General features: G+C 37.0%; 1 protein-coding gene across 3 annotated transcripts in view; it reads right to left on the bottom strand.

Moving 5' to 3' along the window:
- LOC143896303 (uncharacterized) overlaps positions 1-24291 on the bottom strand; it is a 317491-nt gene that overhangs the window by 267239 nt on the left and 25961 nt on the right. For all 3 annotated transcript variants that reach the window (XR_013256607.1, XM_077404066.1, XM_077404068.1), the window contains exon 2: positions 15335-15395. Coding sequence is in view for 2 of the 3 variants with exons in the window: in XM_077404066.1 (XP_077260192.1) it covers positions 15335-15395 (61 nt within the window). In the remaining variant the exon portion in view is untranslated. The remainder of the gene's footprint in view (positions 1-15334; positions 15396-24291) is intronic.

Below are 24291 nucleotides of genomic sequence, written 5' to 3'. Positions count from 1 at the left end.
TAATATTGAATTTTACGTACGAAGTAAATCTGATCCAACGAATGAAACGAAACTATAATTCATAGTTTTATCGTAAAAATTGTAGTTCAATTTTCGTACATGCTTCACTTCATTATTCGACAATTCATCTTGTTATATTTCATAAATAATATTTCATAAGTTTTGCTAATACTATATATTGAATCGTGCTACAAACACTGCTAGTAACAGAACTCAAAATGTAATAAGAAAATTGTATCAGAAAAAAACAAACAAATACGTATTATATATTATTGATTGCACATTGTCCAATTTAAAATTGATATTGTTGCTGATTCGGATGGCTGTTTGCGGTTAAAATAACCGCGCGCGCGCTTATTATTGCAAGAAGAAAACACTGAGACATTTACCGGTAACACAATCTACAGTCTCAATCTTGTTAACTCGAACGGATTTCGGAGCGCCAACTGGACAGGTGAGCGACAGTCGGTCCAGTTTATCGTAGACTGCCACCCGCCCGACCTTACGCCTCACGGAGGCTCGCGTGCAGCGATAATTAAAGCTGCCGACACGGACGCGAAATGTTGAAATTGAACCAAGCCACGTGGCGAACGGAAACACGTCCTTAACGGGCGTTCGTAACGGATGCGCCATCGTTGCCTCCGCGAGCGCGCGCAAAATGGATCGATCGGTTTCGTGCGCGGAATTATACCTTTCGTTAAAACTGATGTTAAGTTTACCCCTCGACAATCAAAGTGCGGTTAAATCCGACTTCAGAGATTTCTTAAAATGCCAGACAAATATAGCGTTACTTGTTTTCAGCTTATCGCTTTCTTGATTTCTCCATTGACTTACGTGCAAATAGAATCGTTTTATTCATTACAAATGTACGAAATAAAAAACACAGTTAGCTTTCAGATATGTAGTTATGATAATATGTAGTTGTCGTTCTTCTTAATGTATTAACATTTTTTATCATTTTCCATTACATTATTAATTTGTAACAAATGCTAATGTGCTGACGCAATTAGCAAATTACTTGGACAAAGTAAAACAGTTTTATATCTATGAATTTAACATGTAATTTCTATCTGCAATTATATAACATGTAATTTTATTTATTCACACTTTTAATTAAAGGAAACACATAATTTGAATTGTTTTTAATTTATAAATATAAACATTTTTTATTAATCAAAACTAAATTCAGATCGATTAGCACTACATTGTTACGTTACTTAATCAGTAAAAATGAGTAATTAACCACTTGAAACAGATCATTAACTGGTAGCAGCTGTAATATCCATTGAATGTTAAATAATAAGTTAAATCAGAATTATTGAACAAAATTTATTTGTCGTAATTTGTTAATTCTTCGCAAAACGAGCATTTCGTCATAATAGTTTTTATACTGTACTAAACACGGATCATGTCGGTTTAAAATTACATTTGAAACAAATTATTCATTCTTTTAATTCGCAATTTTGTTACCATTTAATATTTGAAATATTAAAGAAATATTATATATTTCAAAATGCGAATTTTGTGCTCGTTTTATCTATATTGTAAAAATATTGATGTCATTATTGCACGAGTATTTGTCCCGTGGCTAGTATTCACGTTGCTTGTCCCAACCGTGTGCTGGTATAATACAGCCCAACTACCCGTGCAAACACTTAACGCGATCCCAGAACGTGAGTTTGTTTAGTTACATTTCCGTTCCTGCGCCATAGTGCAATTGTAATCGCACATGGCCGCGTGTTTCCAGTGAAAATACACGCGTTTGATTATACCGAGCATTAAACGTCGCGCTGCACGACACCTAGAAAGTTTAAAGCGTTTTACCTTAAAATCGACGAAACAAAACATATAAATCTAAGATTGTTAAAACAAAAACTTTATCAGTCTACAAAAATTTAAACTAATAAAAAAAATATATAGTACAAAAATATATGGTGTTAAATATGAGAGCAGACCTTTCAGAAGTTTAAAATTTCTGCAATAATATTTTTAAGATATTAGACCGCTTAACACGGTGATTTATTTCCACTACATAATGTTAATGTTTTCTAAATGCATATCTTTCAATAGATAAAAAAAATTCTTTAAGTAGTTTAAATAATTAAAATAATCATGATAAAATTCAGAAAATAATTCCGTACGCGTTCTCAAGTAAAGATGTTATTAAAGAATCTTTTTCGTTGCTTCAAGAGACATAGAGCTTTGCACGTTTCATATTAGATTAGGAAATATGTAAGCGTAATAAAACGGATAATACAGCGCAGAGTAAGACACTTGCGTCATCGTTTCACAGCCTGGAAGGATGTCGTGGACATTCCTAATTTCATAGAACTGTGGTTTGTAGCAGTTTCAAAGCTGTACGTTTGCAAACGACGTCGTGTCCGGTTCAGCCATTACTACTTCGGGGACAGCCGTAATATACACTCTCCGGCAGACGGTTTGAATGTGTGGCTAAAGCCTACAAACGCCGGTCGCGGAAAGAAAATCCTGCGAGTGAAATGCGCTTTGTCGGCAGCCGACGTAAATATATCAAGGGAACTCGTAACCTTTTGATCTTCCACATGAAATTAAATAATTTCGTTTTGCAAACCCCCTTGAGCGATCACGTTACAACCTCGAGAAGAAGAGAGAGATTGGATTTTAAATAAATATTGAATCTTTCGGGATATAAAAATATATCTCGATCGATAACGGATTGACTGACATACGGAAGGAGAAATAGCTGTCATATTTAAGCTTCTACTTATAACTAGAATCTATATAATACCAAATTTACTTAATGTAACAGAGATATTTAACACTGAAAACTTGGTATTTGATAACAAATTTATTTTGTAAGATAAAACTTATCAAATAAAAGTTTCTGCAAATATATATATACTTATTGTATATATATATCCCTGTAAAATAATTCGTTTGAAAAACGTGAATATCAAAATTATTGATTATACGTTTGGCAGATAAAGTTAATTCAAGCGATTCGGTGGATAATACGGCGGTAATCGCCTTGCTTCCGCATACTCCGCGCATACTGAAGAGCTTCTCACTCACCGCCACGAATCGAATTAGATTTTTCAATCAACCGGATACCCGTCGCGTCGAAGGAAGAGAAAGAAAAAAAAGAAAGAATACGGGATTCCTTCCTCCATCCAATATGCCACTTTGCGATGCGCGCTCGCGCGCGGTTATACTCCGGCGCGGCAATGAGTAGTTAAGGAAATGGAAACTCATCGGCTAAGGACGTGCCGCGTGAAGATGAATAAGAGACCAGTCTCTCTTTCTCTGCAGGCGAGAGGTGCCAGCCGCGGTCAGCGAGACACGCAGGAGGAATCGAGCAGGGTCGCGGTACCGCTGATGTCGCTGACCTTCCTCGCTACCTTTAAGCTCTAAACCCCGACGCGAAGCAGCCAACTTCTTCCGTGTTCGCTTGGCCATCGTGCGTTCTTATCGAGTATCTATGACGCCGATCGACGACCCGATCGCCTACATTGACCGCCAATACAAAGTACACAGGAAGAAATGAATAGGGACGAAATAAGATAATATCTTTGTCTAACTTGAAAAGGCATTTTTCTCCGCGAATACTTAAACTGAGGTTAATTAAGAGGTTATTGTTTATGTGCCAGGTAGAAAGAGCTTAAATTTAATTTCAAAGAAGCTTAAAAAGAAGAAAAGGAGCTTCTTTACTTTGCGAGTCAGACTTTACTTAACAAGATAAGTTGTTGGAGAAAAAACCTGGAAATATATTTTATACAATCAAATAAAATATTTCAGTAATTATATTGTTGTAAAAAGTTTTAAAAAATATTGACTGTAATTATGAGATTTTGTTTAGTATCACATGTGCCTAAAACAAAAATTCCGCGAGAAAACTTTGCTTCGCACGTATTCTAATATATGTTGTTAGAGATGTTCCCTTAAAAAAAAGACTGCCGGAGTAAAAAGTAGCAAAGAACATTTCCGCGAGTCTTTATTCTCATTACTTATTCTGGTAATGTGCCAGGCACCGGCTCCGCGCGTTCCTAAAGTCAATGAAACTTTGATGCCGCCTTTCTCGAAAAAAAAGTTCTATGTATTTTACCATTCAAATTTCCGGGTATCTTGCCATTCGACTGAACCAACAATAAAAGGGGTAAGCTATTACGAATATCAGTAAAGTACGTCAAAAGTAGCTTTCGCGTTAAAGCATCATGGCGCCTTAGCGAACTGTAGAAGTCCGGAGTTTATAAAGTAAGAAACGAGATAATTTGACGTTTATATAACGACGGAGGCTTTCGTCAATATTGCTCAACTAATATTGTATAAATATGCAATCCATCACCATGTAAGGCCATGTAAAATAATAGTACGTCGTGTAAAAAGAAAAACTAACGTAAAAATGCGTACGTTTTTACTTCGCACATATTTATAAAATTATAAAATAAAAATACAACTTTTAATAGCCTAAGAATTTTTCAAGATCTTAATCTACAAAAATAAGCTCATTATGCGAAAAGAATCATGTAAATACTGCTAATAATAATCTCGAGAATATTAAATAATCTTCTGCATGTCCTTTAATAAAATATGCTAGTATAGAATATAAAAGAGTAGTTTTGCACGTTTTACCGCTCATGTACATCTTCGCTGATCCAAGTACAATTTCTTGTCGAGTAATGGAAAACTGCTCAAAAACCATTATTTTCGCATTATTACCGATAAAGAAACAGCGTCGTTCTTCGGGAGAAGCACAAGCGAACCCGGAGAAAAATATTTTCGAACGCTTTCACGGTGAACGAAACAACGTCGGTTGCGAACGATCGCTTCGCGGGTCCACATCCGGAAGGCATCATGCCCATTGCACAGCACGTATAGACCACAGCACGAGGATCTTGAGCATGCGAGACACCTGGTCGCATTTGGTAGGCAAATGCTCGGAAACTCCGCCGTCAAATATTGAGACACGTACACACCAAGTATGGAGAGAGAGAGGGGGGGGAGGAGAGGAAGGAAGAAAGGGAGACGGAGAAACCTGCGTGCACATAAGGCGACCGCACGCGAAATCTAGCAGCCGAGCGCAAGCTATTTATGTAAACGACAGTTCTCACGGGGGTGTCGAAGGCGCGTCGTCCGCTTATATTTCCGACATTTTGCGAACGCATTACGCGATATTCAGGTGACATATTCGCGGCGCAAGCCCGTTTTCCTCTTTCTCTTCGACCTGACAGTCGCGTTTTTTTTTCCGTTCGACGACGACGCGACAGGTAAACGCGTCCGTTCTTACGGTGCGTCACGGCGCGCTTCCGTTTCACACTCCTCGGATTCTCTCTTTCTCAGCTTTGTATCTATTCATTTGTTTCTCTGACGGCTATATGAGAAGGAACGGCGACGGATATCGCGCGAGTAAAGCCACTTTACCGCAGTGATAACTTTACACTCCGTGAAATTTGTACGCGATGGTATTGTTTCTTTCGATATAGGTTGTAATCGGAAGTAAAAGCTCGCGTGTTCTCTTCTCGTTTGTGACTTTTCCTTGAATACTCCTTTCTACTTTTCAATTCTTCACACTAATGGGATATCTATCGCTGTATTCTTTTCCCTTTTGTTTGCCGTGCTGCTTAACAAGTTAAAACGGAAAGAGAACAAAGGTAGTCGAGGCAAAGAAGGTATAATGTTTATTTTCGGTACACGAAAACTTTGTAAGCTTACATTTTATGTTTCGTAATTAAGCGCCTGTAATTTCATGCTATGTACGCATAAACGCTCGAAGCAGTATGCGCGCATAAAACCGCTATGTGAGGACGGCATTTCCCTAGCGATAATATACCTTTGTTTCGCATTGTTCCGATCGTTTCAACTCGCGAGACATCGACCAGAAAGAAAGATATATAGAAAGAATAAAGTGAGACACCATTTGCAATGCTATTACTTTGACTTTAGTAATAACAATGGCTAATTTGAATGTATTAATTCCAAGTTGACACGGTAACGTTCATTGTTCAATTGTACAAGCTGGATAAAGGGCAGGAGAATGCATTTAGCGGGCGCATATAGGATATACTTCATGAATTAGATCCTTTTTGCTTTTATAATTTGATCAATTGCATTTATTCAATCAATATGTTCGACTAATTTAACGAAATTCTAATTAAACCTATTAAATGTTTGCTAAATGAATAATTACCTATAGCACTATTTGACTAAAAAAAAAAAACATATTTTCGAAAATTTAAAATTTGACAAATGCTACTTCTCAAATAATTATGAACTGTAACAGAAATGCATCATTGCACGCAATTACTCGCAGACGAGATACGATACATTAATCAATACAATTTAAACTAAAACATGAATAAAACAGATTACTTTTCATCCGCAGAAGCTATACCTACATCACTGTAAAAGCAAATGCTTTAAATTCAGGCACAGGCATAATCGAGTAACATATTTTTAATCATATTTTTTCTCTTAATAAGTAAAAGTACGTAAAAAAAAGTTAATTTTATAATCACTTTAAATTCTTAATAATGTCGGTATAATTTCTTTAGCCGATCGATATTGTACTATTGATAGTATTGAACAATTATGGTGCAATAATATTGATCCTGTAAGAATATACCTTAATGGATAAACCTGGATGGATAATAGGCCTGTGTGCATGCGCGAAATAACCAGGACAGCTTGCCGACGCATCGCGTCGCGCGTCGCGTCGCGTCGCGGCGGCGAGACCAGGCGCAGACAGAGTGGTGTGGCGACACTGGCGACCGAGTAAATGCATGTATATTGCTTCATGAATGCGCGCGGCGATGAGCTTGTAGTTAGCCGACGTTGTGCCGTCATTATTAGCGCGGCGGCCAGCTTATGCGCGCCGCGCATCCAGAATCCACGCGGTGACAAATGACCCGCTCTGACAGACGAAACGCGCCGGAAGCAATTTGCACTGGGAAATTCACCGGGGATTCCGTGCGCCGCCTAAAAATAACGAGCAACCAGGAAACGCGAAACCGCGGACTCGTTCTAATTATGATTTTGCCCGTGTCGGCCGCTTTATTTCATAATCGACGAGCCAACGTGAAAGATCAGTTAATATCAGCACAGTGATATTGGTTTTTCACGACAAGAAAGATAAATATATCCCATTTTGCAAAATTTAAGTAACATAAAATAAAATCTTTCACATATGTTATAAAAATTACGCGATTTAATTGCAGATTGCTGCTTCCGAAATATCATAATTCAATGTACTTTTGTGTGTTGAATGCATTTTATGCATTAAACATTTCTGTATAAATGTACTCATAGAACGAGAACTAAAATTTGCAAATTGCTACTACAGATTATTTTATACAAGACATAATATAATGAAAAATGTCCATGTCATTTAGCGCGAGCTTTCTGGACACCGTGACAGATAAAATTATCTGTCATATTGTTAACGATGAAACTTTAACGGTGAAATATCGAGCGTGCAATTCTCGAAAGTTTGGAGTTTTAAATTCCTGCGGCTAAGATCTCCCCTAATCATTGTTATTACTCGCTGTAATATACGTGCACATTCAAGTCAATGTTTGAATCCGCTAAAAGTAGATCCTGACCCCTTATTTCTGGTTTAATTACGCTCTAGCTCGAGGCAAGAGGGTGAAAGATAACTGCAGGCTTTGGCTCTTGGATCGATAGAGCAAAACAAGACGTGAAGAAGAATACGACGAGCCGATTCCTATCTTTCTCGCACGCCAAAGGAAACTTGAGCTTGAGGAATTTTGTACGAGCACCGAATTAAACAAAAAGAGAAGAAAAAGAAGAGAGAGAGGGGGAGGGGGGAAGAAAGAGAGAGAGAGAGAGAGAGAGAGAGAGAGAGAGAGAGAGAGAGAAAGAGTGAAATTGGAAGCATTGAAACATACATACAGAGAAAGTGATGGTGTTACACCCGATTTAACGCGCGATGGTTGCGTAAATATCCTCGGGCTATTTATGTCTTTGCGAGAGATACACAGCGTACTATTAATGTCATCGAAACTGAGGCATGTTAATCTCGCTGAAGGTACGAAATTATGATCCTTTATGCGTTTAATTTAATCCGGCGGTGAGAGGATCACCGATTACGGTAAAAATTAAGTTTTTACGAAGTTATAGTCGAGAAATCCGCGCATTAAGTGGCGTCAATCTCAATCAATATAAGAAAGCGACGTTTGGAAAAATGTTGTCTAAGGGAAAAAAGTTACGAGTCAGAAAAAAGGAAAGTTTGGCTATTGTTACGACCGGGAAATATTACCCTTTATCGCATCCAGCTCCGATCATTGCCGAGCCGATACATTGCAGGAGCTTTATTCCCGGTCCCCTTTTCAATCTCCTGATGGGACAATTTCCTTCGAAACGGCAAATGATCAGACCAATATCTATTTCTGTGCTTTTTTCAGGGCGTCCTCCGTCCAAGCTCGGTCCCACAACGCCGCCGACCTCTATTTCTATTAGCCATTTATGGTCGATGAGTTACTTTATGTAGTTTCATCGATCCTTTTTGATCGTCGCTTGATCGTACCGCGATATCGGTAGCCGAATAAATCGTCAGGGCATTGTGTTATAGACGACTGCGCGACTGTGTGTTTAAATTTAAGTAATTCGGATAGTGCATCGAATGTAACAGGATCTAATCTATGAAAGAAATATAAATGGTCCTCGTCCTTTTCGGAAATGTTATATGTAACGAGAAATATGTATCCACGATAATTACACAATTGGAAATAAATATCTCTCTCTTCCCGGAAATTGGCTATTGTCTATTGGCCCCTCGAGATCAAAGCAAAGCCAAATATTGCACAATAGACTCTCTAACTGCCGAAATAGACAAGATAATTTCAAATCTGCTTTATAACTATCTGAGGAATCGATATACACTTACTTGTTAATTCCTCAATATTTATATTTCAAATCAATTCCATAATATTTAGTTGCGTATACGTATTATTACTTAGCATTATAACAAAATTGCTTTCCTGTTTTTCCAGATAATAATTTTCTTACTTTTTAAAATTTCTTTTTTGAATCTTAAATGCAAAAAATATTCGAAAACTGAACGAACTCGTAAACTAATAATTATAGCAATTTTGTCTTTAATTTATTACAAAAAGAGTTTCGCGTCTCTCTCTAAACGTGCACAGATTCTTAAAATCTAATTAAAATTAACGTATGGGAATGCGCCCTACACAAAAACTTAATAACAGAATCAATCTATGTAGAGCGAAAGAGCGAAAAAAGTCAAACGCGAATCTGATCGTAGGAGTTTTATTTCCCAGCTAATTAGCGAAGCGACCGCGCAATCAGAGATTTTCCGCTGAGAGCAGATATAATTACCAGGTCCGCGAGAAGGGACACGAATCCGACTTCGCGGTCACGTCCAGACATAGATATTACTCGAGCTGCAATTTGCGAGCTCGAGTCCGCACGCATTACAATGCGCGATGCGTCCTCGGCTGGCACGATCGCTCGCGAGATAAAATAATGCAGCACGCGCCCGTTATTTTTATACCGAAATTCGCTGGAGACCCTTCTTCCTACGCGCGACAAAGCTGCGTACGACGTGGGAAACGAGGCAGAGATAATTCGTTCCCTGTGCTCGGCGCTCGAGAAAAGAAAGGCACATCGCCCATATTCTCTCGCAGTCCTGTCAGAGCTGTTGTATCGAAGTGTCGAATTGCATTGCAGTTGGATACCTGAAAAGAAAACGCGGCTCGCAACCAATAACGCGTATATTGCAATACGTTCTGTAAAAACGAGGAAGAAGAAGAAGCAGAAGAAGATAAAAAAGTAAAAGAAACGGAAGAAAACAAAGAAGAAAGTTACAACGTCATTATATAATGACATTAATTTCGAATTAAAATTGTTATATTTCCAACTAATGTTTTAATTCAAAAGAATAGTCTAAAAATAAGCATGAAAATGTGCGGTACTCTGTTAATTACACGAAACTATGAATCAATTTAATTTATTCTGGATATTCGCCGTTGACAGAGAATTAAACCGATCGCCGAACCGTCCAAGTACGCGTAATATCGTGATCATTAATTATCCTAATTGGAGAACCGTTCTGGTATATGGCGCCGAATGGTAGTTATATCGAAGACCTGCAACAAGGTTGCAACAACTGGAATCTGTGGCTTGGCGTTAATCCATTATATCTATCTATTCACCGACTCGTGTAAGAGCGCGCCACAATGACGCGATGACGTTCCATTCCTGATTAATAAATACATATAGTGTCTTAAGAAAAAACACGCCTCTTGTTAAAACCAGATATATAGTATGGAAGAAAAAAGAATCATACTTAAAACATAACGATTAACTCTGATTAATAAACTATAAGGGAATCTTTCTAGAAGGCATTAATATATAGCAGTCAGTGTGCTTTTGTTAGACAATTTCCGAATGCCAGCAATGATGAGAGAGAAGAAGGGTAGAGAGAGAAAGAGCTAAAAAGCCATTTGTAAATTTATAAAGAGTAAGGAGAGCACGCCTGAGTTGGGATAATTTTGCGGCGGTTCGCGTAGCGTTATGCAAATCCTCGGAAATACTTCTCTCGCGAGCCGGAAACGGATGGCTATCCTCGTTCCGAGCCACGTCGCCGCGCGCCGTCGCGGCATCTTCATGTCAATTTTACGAGCATGCTTGCCGAACAACGCTTCTATTTTCCTTGCTTTCGTGACATCGCGTGCGCATCTCGAGCATACGGCGTGTTACATTTATGCATGCACCCCGGATCTCGAGCATTTTATGCTCCTGCTGTGCGAGAAATGCAGCAGCGACAAAACAGTTCGTCACTGTTTTTCGTCAAAACAGAGATACACGCGGCAATATCGTGTTATTGAGATTAATTTTAGACCCGTGAAACAATTAAATTTTATTTCTTTAAATAGAAGATTCCGACGAATTCTGACGAAATCTATCTGTCTCGTCACAATAAAATGTTAGATATTATTTATGAAATTTTTATTAAATAGTAGGATCGTATCATGTATAAAATTCACACTAAATAAATGAAAGTGTGTAAAATAATAAACAATCTTAAAAAAAGTCAAAATAATTCGTTATTTTGCTAATTATTTTATAATTTATTGTGTTAAGCATTATCTATCTGTATTTTTTATATAACTTTTTTTGTTAAAAAATATCCATAATTTTGTAGTCATATTTGTCCAAAATAGTCCAGATGCCAAGACTAACGTAAAAGTAATCAATAAAAAGAGTACGCGACCTATATTTACGGTCTGTTTAAAAAATATTCCGATCTTGCTACGTCTCGACCGCAGCCTCGATTGTTAGCATCAACGACACCGAGCTACAAAAACTTTTCTCTCATTCACTCGAGTTAGTCGGGTAACCCAAATTAAAAACGCGCGGTGGTGAACAGAGTAATGGGACTGAAAACCGCAGACTACATACGGCGGACTTTTGAGAGTTTTGAGTTGCTTTAAGCGCGACAAGGCAGAGTTTCCGAGCGTTTTGCTTGCTTTATCAGAACTCCGCTAATTAATTCCGGAGTGCATGGATTAGACTTTCTCTCATGAGTGTTGGAACCTTATTGCTCGCGCTCTTCGACTGCTCAAATATCGAAATATTGGTAATGCTTAACTATTATACGAGTTTTACGATTGCTTGGCAATGGAAACTTGTATATGGTATCGCGCTTTCTTTTACAGAAAAAACGAAATTTTTGATTTTATATTATATGCATGAAAACTTCTATATAAACATAAATATATTGCATAAAAGCTACCTTTATATACCATTCATTTTTAATTAAAAACTTATTTTTTTATTCTAGAAAAAATATTTATAGTAGTACTAAAAATTTTTTAACAAAAGTAAATAAAAAATTTCTTTAATCTTATAACGCAGTTTGCAAGAATATTTATAACAATGCTGGTAATTAGAGGTTGCTGAGCAATTGATAATTGTGATAATCATCGCGAACAGTTAGCAACAGGAAATTTTCGCAAGTTAACCCATTGGAGCTTCTCCGAGTTCGACTATTCGTCTATTCAATTTTCCCGGATTTGCATTTTGTTTCGACGCACGACGTGCTCCCCGGCGTTTTACGACGTACGTACGAAAATTACACGGCTATAGCGCGTTCGCCCATTACCTTTTAATGCAGGCTTGCAGACAGGACGTTGTAATTTTCAGGAATTAAAATTCCCGGGAGTAACGGATATGCGCGAATAAACTAACTAGCGACGAAACTTTTTCACATGTGCGACTCGCAGAATTCAAATAAGCAAATATATCTATATGTACGATAACTCATAATCTCAGGCCCAACTGGATAATTTTAGAATTCTGTAGTTATTTAATTTTTAAAATAATGGAAGAGATAGTCGATATACCAGAGATATTCAGACCATAAGTGATATAGGAGAAAGATGTATATATAGTTGCTGTTATGAAAGTGTGAAGAATATTCATCGCAATATTATAACGGGCGAGATACGAGATATTTTCCGAAAGCATTGCTATACAAACAAAAATAGTATCGTTCAATAATCAGTTGTGTTGAATTTGTCGTTTCAAATTTTACGATTTTGTAATGTCAAAATTATAATTAACAACTTATAATAAGAAAATATTTCAAAATCAATTAACATTTAATATCATATTCAAGTTTAAAGCAAATTAATTGTTTTGTCTCAAAATGTCTTAATCGCTCATTATTTATCACGTGCAATGTTGTTTTGCATCACAAAAGGGAACGTATAAAAACATACAAAGTATATGTATATGAACATTGCTGTTCTCGTAAACTTTGGTGGCTCTCCTGCGAGCATGCTCATCCATCCAGTAAACTTTCCATGAGTTATACTTTGTTTTATCAAGCGGCAGTTGGTGCTACGGGCATTTTATGATGTCAGGACCTTCATAATGTCTTAACGTTTGACTACGTTCAGATTTCTGCGTCAACCAGTCGCTATATTTATATTACATCAAGATAAAAATTCTGCGTAGCAAACATCCTAAACCATATTTCTCGCGCTCTCGTGCTTGCACAAAGTTTTTTTCTATCCATTCCCACTAACGCATATGTTTCGCGAGATCATATTTACTCGGTATAAAATTATAAATCTTTTTTTCTACCATGCATGCTACACGGGGGACATGGTTTTAGTTGAAAACTGCGTTTTTTCCTATAATATATATCTCTTTTAGAAATTTGCTATGTCTTCAAAATATTAATGCAAACATATATACGCTTGCATATAAAAATAGTTTACGACTACTAGATTTTTGTGTATTTAATTATTGTACACACATCATACTTTAGCGTACAAAAAAGGGAATGCAAATGAAAACAGTTATTTTATTCGAAAAAAGTTATTTTTACGTAAATATACGTTTGAAAACGCTCGCGTTGCAGCAAAAGCAGACATGATATATTTTACGAAATTTCGCTACCTACAACGCGCCGGATATGCCGGCGTAAACTGTTCACTTGTCACTCGTAGGACTCCGCCAATTGTAATCAGGGATATTTACGTGTAATTCTCCAAAGGAAATAGCCGCGGTAATACGGTTTTTGATGCTGAATGTCGCAATTAGACACGCGTGACGACGAACTTGGCGAACGGCATCGAGGAAGGTCCCGACGCGGTATTATACCACAAATGCTACGCGAGGATTGAGCCACACAACACGGTGTATGCCTGGGACGTGTGCGGGCATACACGGCATATGTTATATCCGTGTCGGACGTTATGCGACCGCGGCTCTTTGTGACGCGGCCTGGCTGAGGTTACACGCAACGATTGAATAAATATTCATTAGCGTAATTAGCATGCGTGCCTACGTATCCGGTAGAATGCTTTTACGCCTTTAATTGCCACCCGTGTGTCCACGCGCGACTCTTTCTCGCAGCTGCTCTGTAATTTGTAATGACAGGCGGCGTGTACACAACTCGCTGTATAAGGGTTACTGGGTGAAAAGCTTAGGAAAAGATAAAAGTGTAATCCTGCTCTCGAATTTGTCAAAGAAAAATTTACCGAAAAATTATCTCATATCATAATCTTATAATTTATAATCATAATTAGTTTTTGTCTTCTAAACAATGTATCTCAGCAAAACAAAATTAAAACAGTTTCTTTGATGTAAAAATATTAAATCACACATCTTGCTAACATGTTATGTTATAGGATTATATCATAATATAACTGCAATTTTACTTGTATATGGTAAATCGCGAAAGTGTATCGAATAAGAATATCCTCATGCAAATAAATGAATCAATGCAAATAAATAAATAAATAATCATGCATGTATAATAAATGCATGTTTAACTCATTTGAGATGCCGCTCCGCAAACTCTCTTGTTGACGATGAATTTCATATACACTCGCATATTAAACTTTTAAAACTTCCATCATAATTATTAATTCATACATTAACGATTAATGCTTGGAATTTTATTTGGCACTCTCGACTCTCGACGCATTTTTATTCCGTTATACAAGTAATACTACGATCGCATGGAGTTCACTCAACGGAATTATCGTACTAAGCGAAACTGTATCTACGCATAATGTGTCTTTTCTCGACATTCCCGATACTACACGCTTATTTCTGCGCGATATTTATGCTCGATAATTTAAAATCTTAATTTATATGACGAAATAAGTAAATCATATGACCATAACTTCCGTACCATAATGTAATTATGAGTGTAGTGCACATCATATTATATTTTATATTACACATTATATTATATGTATACTCACAGCATTCTATCACGGTGATTGGCTGATTTCCTTCCAGTGACATTCACGATGTTCGATGATTAAATCCGCGTTCTGATGATACCGTAAATTATTTACCGTAAACAAACACGAAACGCACAAAGTATCTTAACTGATGATTCTATTGCGTCACATAATCCGCGGTTTTGAATTCGTACATTCGGCAAGTCAAGTACGACTATCACACGCACACCGGTGCGTCAATTGAACGTTCTGTTAACGCAACGTTCACGCATACATCGAATATTATAACGCGAGTATCACGCAATCATCGTTATCACCGGTTATTAATATAGATGACGGATATTACTAAATTATTAATAGGCGCGTTGCAGTATTCGCCAGATAATTCATCCGTTGATCCTGATATTTGTTTGCGCGATTAACGCGTTCGTGTAGCCAATGAGAAATTTCGACTAATTTCAACTTTGCGACGTGATACTGATTGTAAGCGAAATATTGTTTTGGTATAAGAGAACGATGAAAAGGGATTCTCGGAATAAGAGCGAGTTCGGCCGCGTTATTTATGTTATATTAAAGTTTATATTAGAGTAACGTGAGATGTCGTAAATACATACCAATCCGTGCTGATGTGAAATATCGGCTACGGCAATTTTTTAATGTCCCTCTGCGGCAACTCTGAAACAAAAAAAACGCAGGTGGTTTTAAAAGTGAAGGATGCCTACAAAAACAATACGTTTGGAATTTATTGAATTTTTTTATATAAATTTCACAATATTTTAAATACGATAAACACATTAAAATTCAATAAGATAATCGCAATGTGATGCGTCATTTTCATCAAGAGATTATCATGTATTAGTTATTACTTCTCGCGTATATGCAAATTGATGCGATATTAACTTTACCACGTACAAAATACGTTATATATATAACTCGAAATTCTCTATTATCATAAACATAGTTGTATCGTGAAAAATAAGAGATTTCAATCTTTCGAATAGATTTCAGTTTTTTAATCTAATGTAGAAGATATTTAGCAAATATTCTAAAAAGATTACATACATAGAGATTTATGCGCCAAACATTTTCTATATTATGTTAAAAAATTGAAAATTTAGATATTTTGATTAATATACAAATACTTTAAATAAAATACAATTTTACGAAAAAATAATATTAATAAAAATTGGATTATTTAAATGATTTCTATACATGTATATTAGATACACACACCTGTGTTTATCTTCCTATTAGCGTACTATACCAGTATTAGCGCACGAAATAAAAAAAAATGTAGCAAAATAATCTTCTAATCAAAGTTCGTGAAACGCGCCGAATATCGCGTTTCAGCATTGCAGATCTCTGAAATTCCCGTAAATCTAATATGATAGCCATACTCTCGGGCGCAACTGAATATCAACACGTTAACTATCGGCGAGTGATCCGATGACAGCGGATAGCTTAAAGCGACACTGCCGATACTGTTGAATACGCGATTTCCACATTGGCCTTTTTGGCCGATTCGAAATGCAACGCGGGTCAAATAAGATCGGCGGCCGTACGCGCCGTTCGCGCTCGTGATCGGTAATCGATAGCCTTGTAGCTGCAGTAGCGCATCCGTGTGCCGGAGATAGCTCCGGGCTGCACGCGTATAATGGCAGACCTCATATCACCAAATCGATCCCGATCGGATTTATTCCGAGCATTGTCTCGAGGCACACCACGCCCGCGCGCGTATGACTTTATAAAAAGAATGGCTTGCAGTGTTCCATTTTCTACGTATTTTTGACGTCACCCCTGTCTCCTTCACTCCTCTTTCTTTCTCCTCGCGCTCGAACTTGCTATTGTATTTCAGGAAAGGGAGGAGACGGAAGGGGTAGGGATATTTCGCTACGAGAAAGAACGAAGGTGGATTTTGTAAAAATGCGCGACACGGTCGGACCGTTGTCATTTAATTTCCTGTGGAATGCGTTTCAGAAGCACTTACATAAAACCGTGTACATTTCCAAGATACTGATTGAACTTTATGTTCCTCCACTAATCTAATATTGTAAAAAAATTTTCAATATTATATTGCATATATATACAATATATTTTTTAATATATTGTATATAGAAAAGCAGGCTGCGCTGTTGAGTCGACCTGCATCGATATAACTGTTCCTAGGCTATATATGAATGAATGTTAATTGTGCGAGGCACTACACGAATCAAATATTTCACGGTGGATATTGAATGGTATCTATATACCAAACTCTTTTGAAGCGGCGCCTCAACCTCTGTAACAATACCCTTGTGAAAAGATGTTATTTATTTTTCATTTTTCACGCTCTCTTGCCATCAGATTTTTCCGATCCACTAGGTACATCTGCCGCTGTTTATATTTTTATCTTCTAGGAGAGAGAGAGAGGGGGAAGACGGGCCGAAACATATAATCGATAGAAATATGTAGATGTTACAATGAAACGAGTACGCCGTTCCAAACATATTCACCAGTTTGGTATTTTTTCTCATAAAATAACGACGTAAAAAAATAAAATAATGCTATCGAAAAAAGTAATTATTCAGATTAACAAACCCCCCCTTCCAATGATTTTAATCTTGAAATATGTTGTATCACCCTGAGTAACAAAAGGTTTCAGCTGTTGTTTATTCAAAAGTTATTAACAAAAATGTTTGAGAAATATAACAGTTTGTGTCAGTGATATTTCTCAAACTTTTTAATAAATTTAGAAGAGGATAACGAGCGACGGCTAAAACCTTGTGGAGATTACTCAGGAGAGTGACATATATAATATATGTCATAATTATATAATGTCATTGGAGAGGGGTTCGTTAATCGTTAATCTAAATAATTACCTATTATTTAAAAGATTTCCCTTAACAGAAAACAAACCTAGAAAATAATACGCAGAAGAAAACACAAATTGCGAGCTTATAATATACTTCTTAATCAATTTATAAGTTTTTTGTTTCGATGTGTTAGTCACTTGATAATTGAACAGTTTTCACCTCGTGCAAATGCGCATCAAAATTCAACGAGCGTTGAAATAATTATATAATTCCATCACACGCTTGCGAACCATAAATCATAAACTGGAAAACTCGGAACAGAGGAGGGAAACGATGAGAGGGAGGGGGGAGAATACGGCGAACGAGAAGGATGTTCCGACAGGGAAGAATTTCATAATCTCTTAATTGCACATACCACGAAAGCACCACTCATTTACATTTATATATCGCGTGCCGATGGTTCGGTGCATCCAGGATAGTTGAGCTTTATTTTTCTTACCGCATTTCTGCAAAAGAATTTGCGCGCGCGTTTTCCCGCATCGCATCGCGGTTTTTTCTTCATCGCGAAATTATCCGCTGAGGGCATTAAGCGTCCTCGGTGTCGGATGCGCAGGCAGAGCACGGACCTGCACCTGCACATGAAATTCGCGATGCAATTATGGTCCGAGGTCAACGCCTCGGTCGCAAACGTTCGTGTCGGACGATTCGAGAATTCGCAGCTCATAATCGCCGATGGGAACTTCGACGGAAATGAACCTCCGCGACTTGCCGAGCTTTTCAATTGCTCAATATGGCAATTTGCTCCTATGGCTTGTACAGAACGTATACCAGAGCTATCGCAGCTTTCCTTTCAGTTATGGATTTCTAAAAATACGATATCGACTCTTCTACAGCGAGACGGTGAAATAAAAAACGATATCGGAAACTTTTAACTTTTCACATCAGTTATCACGGTAATTAAATCTCAAACCAAACGTTCATGAAGCATATATTAGATATTTTACTCTTGTTGCAACAATGACACAGTGAAACTTGAGATTCAATATTTAAATATTTCTTATACGTCTAATCAGAGAATTTAAAATTATATACGCATATCAAATTCGACGAAACTTCTTAAATTAGTCATTTCTCTATATCTTTGCAATAATTAATATCAAATGCATAACAAGAATTCACTTTTACACACTAATATAATTTTTTATTTCATTTTTTATTTACAGTAAATTCGACTGGCAAAACACCGACCTAATATATTAATTAGCAATAGTTTCTTGAATATCTAAATTGAAGCTAATGAAACTTGCACAGATTTAACAAATCTGACACAGCAATTCTTTCATTTGTTAACTAAATCTTTCTTTTTTCTTTTCTCGTCTTAAATCGCACCAATTAGCTTGAAGATTCAAAAACGTATATTGATATTGCCACATATTTCTAGATAATCCATATAATAATATAATAAACAGTTTTTCTTTATTATATATATATATATATATATATATATATATATATAGATATATTATTTCAATGTACTTGTGATATTTGTCTCACAACTTTTATTTACTATGTAAATTATGACGTAGGTTAAAAAGATCTCTCATAACTCTTCCTGTACTGTACTGAAGTCACGTGCACAATCTTTGCCCGCTTAGTCTTTCGAATGCGCCGAACGTGCATTGGCAGCGGCGTTCTCTTTTGTGGGAGAAGTCATTCAACCCGAGGTTCAACCAACAATTATCCGAACGACTCGGTTCGTCCGTCATTGTATCCGCACTCGCGCATAATGGCAGAGAAGTCGCGACAAAAACGGGTTTCGCCCGCGGTCGCATGCAGCAGTGAAAAAAGGCCGGCATATGCGGACCGACCGACCGCATATAAACGGAAATAATCGCTTCACCGAATTGTACAAACACGCAAATTTACTTCTGCACTAAAATTCTTTGCAAATTGGCATTTTCGTTTTTTTTTTTTTTCAGCTTTTACACGTGTACGATAGCCTGTTCCTGTTTTGTGCTTATTCAGAAATGTTATGCGCGTACGATATAGCTATATTCTTCAGTAATTTCTCAAAAATTGGAAAATGCAAAACGTCGTGTCTCCTATTATCATCTAGCTATCATTTATGATTAAAATCGATCGTTCAGAAGAGATATGCTTTTTATAGTTTTAAAACATAACGATCGCAAAAAGCTTTTATATACTCTGTGTGCCAGTTCATATAAGCAGACTACGGATTCAAGTTATTCATTTCGTATAATCCATTTCAAGCAGTTTGTTCGACAAAAATAAAAATTTAAAAATGAATCAAATAACACCTTTGAGGTATTAGACCGTACAATTCTGCGCAACTTACAAACAGAACGGGTTTCGGTCAGAACATCGACAATTGGTACCTTCGCATGTATCTCTGATTAATGCGTAGTGTGCATAAATGCGTTCGTTGACTGCGCCGTCGGCAGAGCGCACCGACACGCAACACACATGTAAAGATAGCAATGCGGTTAAATCCTTACTAATAGCCGTCCATCTACCCACATTGCGAGTCTGTACGTGAAGAAAAAACACGTATACACGTTTATTTATACGTACAAATTTATATTTGTTTTATTAATAAATCTGTATATACACTCTAGAAACTCAAATTTACCAAAACTTTTGAATTTTCGATGATTTATAAGTTAACAAAGTTAACGTTTAAAAAAATAAAATATATAGTCATTACTTTTGCAATATCCAGCAAACAGCTTTTCGTTAAATGAAGATGAAATACTAATAATTTCATTATTAAATCAAATAAAATTTCTAGTTTTCAGGAATGTTAATTTAAAATAAAATGTGTCCGTCTTCACAATCGCCAATGAACGCGGTTATGTAATTAAGTTTCGAATATATAAATTTCCTCTAAGCGCATATCTCTCTCTCTTGCCGGGAACACACAACACACTACCAGGAATTTTCGCAGGCGTCGTACGTGCGCGTATGCGCGGCTCAAGTGAGTATATACACGGCCCATCGCTCACACACATCGCGAGACATGTCAAAGTGTATCTGCGGGCTCGTAATACAAGTTTAATGCACGCTTAGGCGAGCCTACCGCCGCGCGTGGTTACTGTAAATTCAAGGTGCAAGGTTATGCATGATGTATGACGCATCGACGCCGCGATATTTCCCGATTGGTAGGATGCGTCGGATGACTCTCTAACGCCGCAGACGGCCGGACGGCCGGTTACGCGAGGAGATGAGAAACGACGTCATTTTCGTGGCGCGCTTTTATGCGATCGCAATGCGGATTAACGTTACGGACGGCGAGTATATGACGATGTGTCGGGAATACGCATTTTGCCGTGGCCAGTGAAAAAGCTCATTCCTGTAAAAATGCCTTTTTCAAGAAAGCCATATTACTGTTCGTTGAATTGTCGGAAGCCGTCTCCGTGGCTCGCTTTTTACTCGGCGAGTTTCGAAGCGAACGCGGCTCTAGTAATTCATACGGGTATATTACCATGCGCTCTGGTTAATAAAATTTCATTACGTGAAGTTGCAGCAATACACTCAAAATGTTTCAAAATTAAAAGAATGGCATCATGCTTTGTCAAAACGAATAATATTCAAGTTAAATAATTGAGAAATGCACTTGGCACACAGATTAAGATTCACGATAAATAATATCTTGCTAATTTACTTGTCAATTTTATTGTTATTTAGTTGCCATATTATTCTGAGTGAAATTTATTGGCCAATTCTTCAAACTGAAGGATTATAAAGTCGCGCAAAGTATGTTGGAATATGATATAAGATGTAGATTGAACTGCAGTAAACTTCAATCACTTAATTCGCTTATTCCCAAGTATAGCATGTTGCAAACTATCTGGCTGTTATGCCACATTGGTTTCACGTAGTAATGCGAAGAGAGTAAGCGATGGTTGACCCGATGATTGCCGAAGAGTGTATAATACGCGCGTGTCCCACAGATACTATTGATTTGACCTTTATTTGCGCAATAGTTTCGGTCAATTGCATTTTATGTAGTTTGACGAAAGCGAAATATGCGTTGAATGGTATTTTGCATGTACATATGTATAAATAAGCCAATGAGCCGTTTGAGCACTGATTTCGCAAATGTGCAAAAAGATGCATTGATGAATAAGCGTCATTTACTTAAAAAAAAAAAATAAAAAAATAAATAAATAAATAAATAAAACGTAGATTGTTAAAATATTCTGAACATGATTGATGTACAAATTTTGACAAGCGTTCAGGACTGAATCATTTATTCCACCTTAGAAGTAAGTGACTTAAAGATTTCTCTCTATAGTTCGGTTTAACTACGTACGGTGCAAAGTAAGAAGCTTTAAAACAAGTTATTATTTTTCATATATCTTGCCTTGATATGCTCTATTATTGATAAGAAGATCGATAATTCAAAGCTCACTTTATATTCGTGAGATATAATCCTGAAAATAATGTTCTTCCTAATGTAAGTAAAATTTCATACGTATTGTGTATGTATGATCCGGTTAAATAAATTAATATGCATTATTCTGAGCGAACTTGAATACGAGACATCACCTGAAATAGTAAACGCATGAGCGCGGATATATTGGGAATTGCTGTTGGCCTCAAACCGCGGCATTTCTCGTAATAACCATGACACGAATGCAACTGTGCCGGAAGTCGCTTCAGTTGTAAATGTCACTTGTACATTCTACTACCCCGAAACTATTGGCGAACGGCTGCGGAATTGATTAACCGCGACTAGCACCAGTGGAACCGTGACCTTAATAGCAATTTCCGTTATACGAGCTTGCTCGTACCTCTTACTATTCTTCTCCTTCCGGTCGTCAACCTCTCGCCCATGTTGACCCTTCGCTAGTTGTACCGCTATAGAAAAGTGCCGAGCTAAGCTCCCGAGAACGGCTTAAGTTTCTAAGCAGGGATATTGCCGAACAGCTTAAGTCGCGAAATTTGCTGAGCTGTTGTAAAAACCTCGAATCGTACTACGAACAAAGTTTATTTTGCGATTTCTCTTAGGCTTTTGATTTATATATATCTATATATATATATATGTATATATACAGGGTGCCCCACAATTGTTGGTACTTTTTTCATATTTAGATAGAGCGAGCCAAACTGAGTCGAAAAGTCATGTACCATTTTACAATTTTCGCAATAGTTGACGAGTTATTAATGATTAAAAATCGACGTATTAGCCCGCCCACCGCCAAATCCAAGCGCGCGGCGAGATGCGGCAGTTGTTTACTACAAGCGGCGATGATTACGCACGAACGGCGCGTAACGCCGGGCCCCTGTCCTAAGCGATGATATAGTTTCTCACCTTTTTTAAATAGAAATAAAATTTTCTAACAACATAGAAAATTTTTTTGTGCGTACGTATGTACATATGTGTGCACATGCATACACCAGGAAAATATCAATTCTACTGCTTAAAAAAGCGATTACTCAATTTACCTTTTTTTTTTTTAGTAAGTAACGGTTGTCTTTAAGCAAGAATATTTTTTTGATATTAGTCTTAAAATGTACAAATTTTAGAAAGAGTCTTTATTATGTACTCGAAAGAAGAATTTATACTTCTTCAAAGAACATAATAAAATTTTATCAAAGAAAAGTCAAAATAATAAATAAAATAATATGAGGACCCTCGAGATTAAAATAGGAGAAGGCTATGAGGGTCAGACGCAGATCACAGTGCGTAATATCAGAAATAAGTGATTTATTCGTCGTTTTGATACATTACATCGATCCGTACGTTTCGGCTCAGTTTTGAGCCATCTTCAACGGTAGTTACAAAAATTAAGTTACACGTTCTCCGTACCGTATGGTGAGTTTACTGATTCAAAGTATCAGAAACATAGACCAATTGATCCATATCTGTAAATTTGTTCAATTAATGTTGAGATATTAAAAAGATCCCTTAGGAAACTCACCATTCGGTCTGAAAAACGTGGAATACAGAGCCATGTATACATAATGAATACTCTCTGCGAGAAAATTTGACGATCTTTATCGACACGACACATGCACAGCAATGATATGAAAGGTCTTGCAAGAAGAGGCATGTCGTAGGTCAACACACCGGCGAGGATTATAACAAAACACGATTTGACACCGTCTCAAAATGACACGGATCTTTTGCATCATGCATATGTCACGGTTTTGAGCAAATTGTAATCCATGCTCATGAACTTTGGTCGTTGGCAAATCGGGGTTTTACTATTGGTACATGCAATATTGTGACGGTGTCAAATCGTGCTTTGTTATAATCCTCGCCGGTGTGTTGACCTACGACATGCCTCTTCTTGCAAGACCTTTCATATTATTGTGTGTCGTCGACAAGATCGTCAAGTCTTCTCGCAGAGAGTAGATATTCATTATGTACGCATGGCTCTGTATTCCACGTTTTTCAGACCGAATGGTGAGTTTCCTAAGGGATCTTTTTTTAATATCTCAACATTAATTTTAAACAAATTTACAGATATGGATCAATTGGTCTATGTTTCTGATACTTTGAAGTAAACTCACCATACGGTACGGAGAACGTGTAATTAAACTTCTGTAACTACTGCTGAAGATGGCTCAAAGCTGAGCCGAAACGTACGGATCGATGTAATGTATCAAAACGACGAATAAATCAGTTATTTCTGATATTACGCACTGTGATCTGCGTCTGACCCTCATAGCCTTGACTTCTCCTATCAAAATAATTAGCAAATTGAATTTTTGTTTTAATTTTGTATTCTTAACTGAAGAATTAAATAATT

Source organism: Temnothorax americanus, unplaced genomic scaffold (genome assembly GCF_048541705.1).
Source record: "Temnothorax americanus isolate GAGA-0224 unplaced genomic scaffold, ASM4854170v1 Scaffold18, whole genome shotgun sequence".
Classification (NCBI taxonomy): domain Eukaryota; kingdom Metazoa; phylum Arthropoda; class Insecta; order Hymenoptera; family Formicidae; genus Temnothorax; species Temnothorax americanus.
Note: the sequence above shows the minus strand (reverse complement) of the source record. Positions and strands in the feature narration are given on the sequence as shown.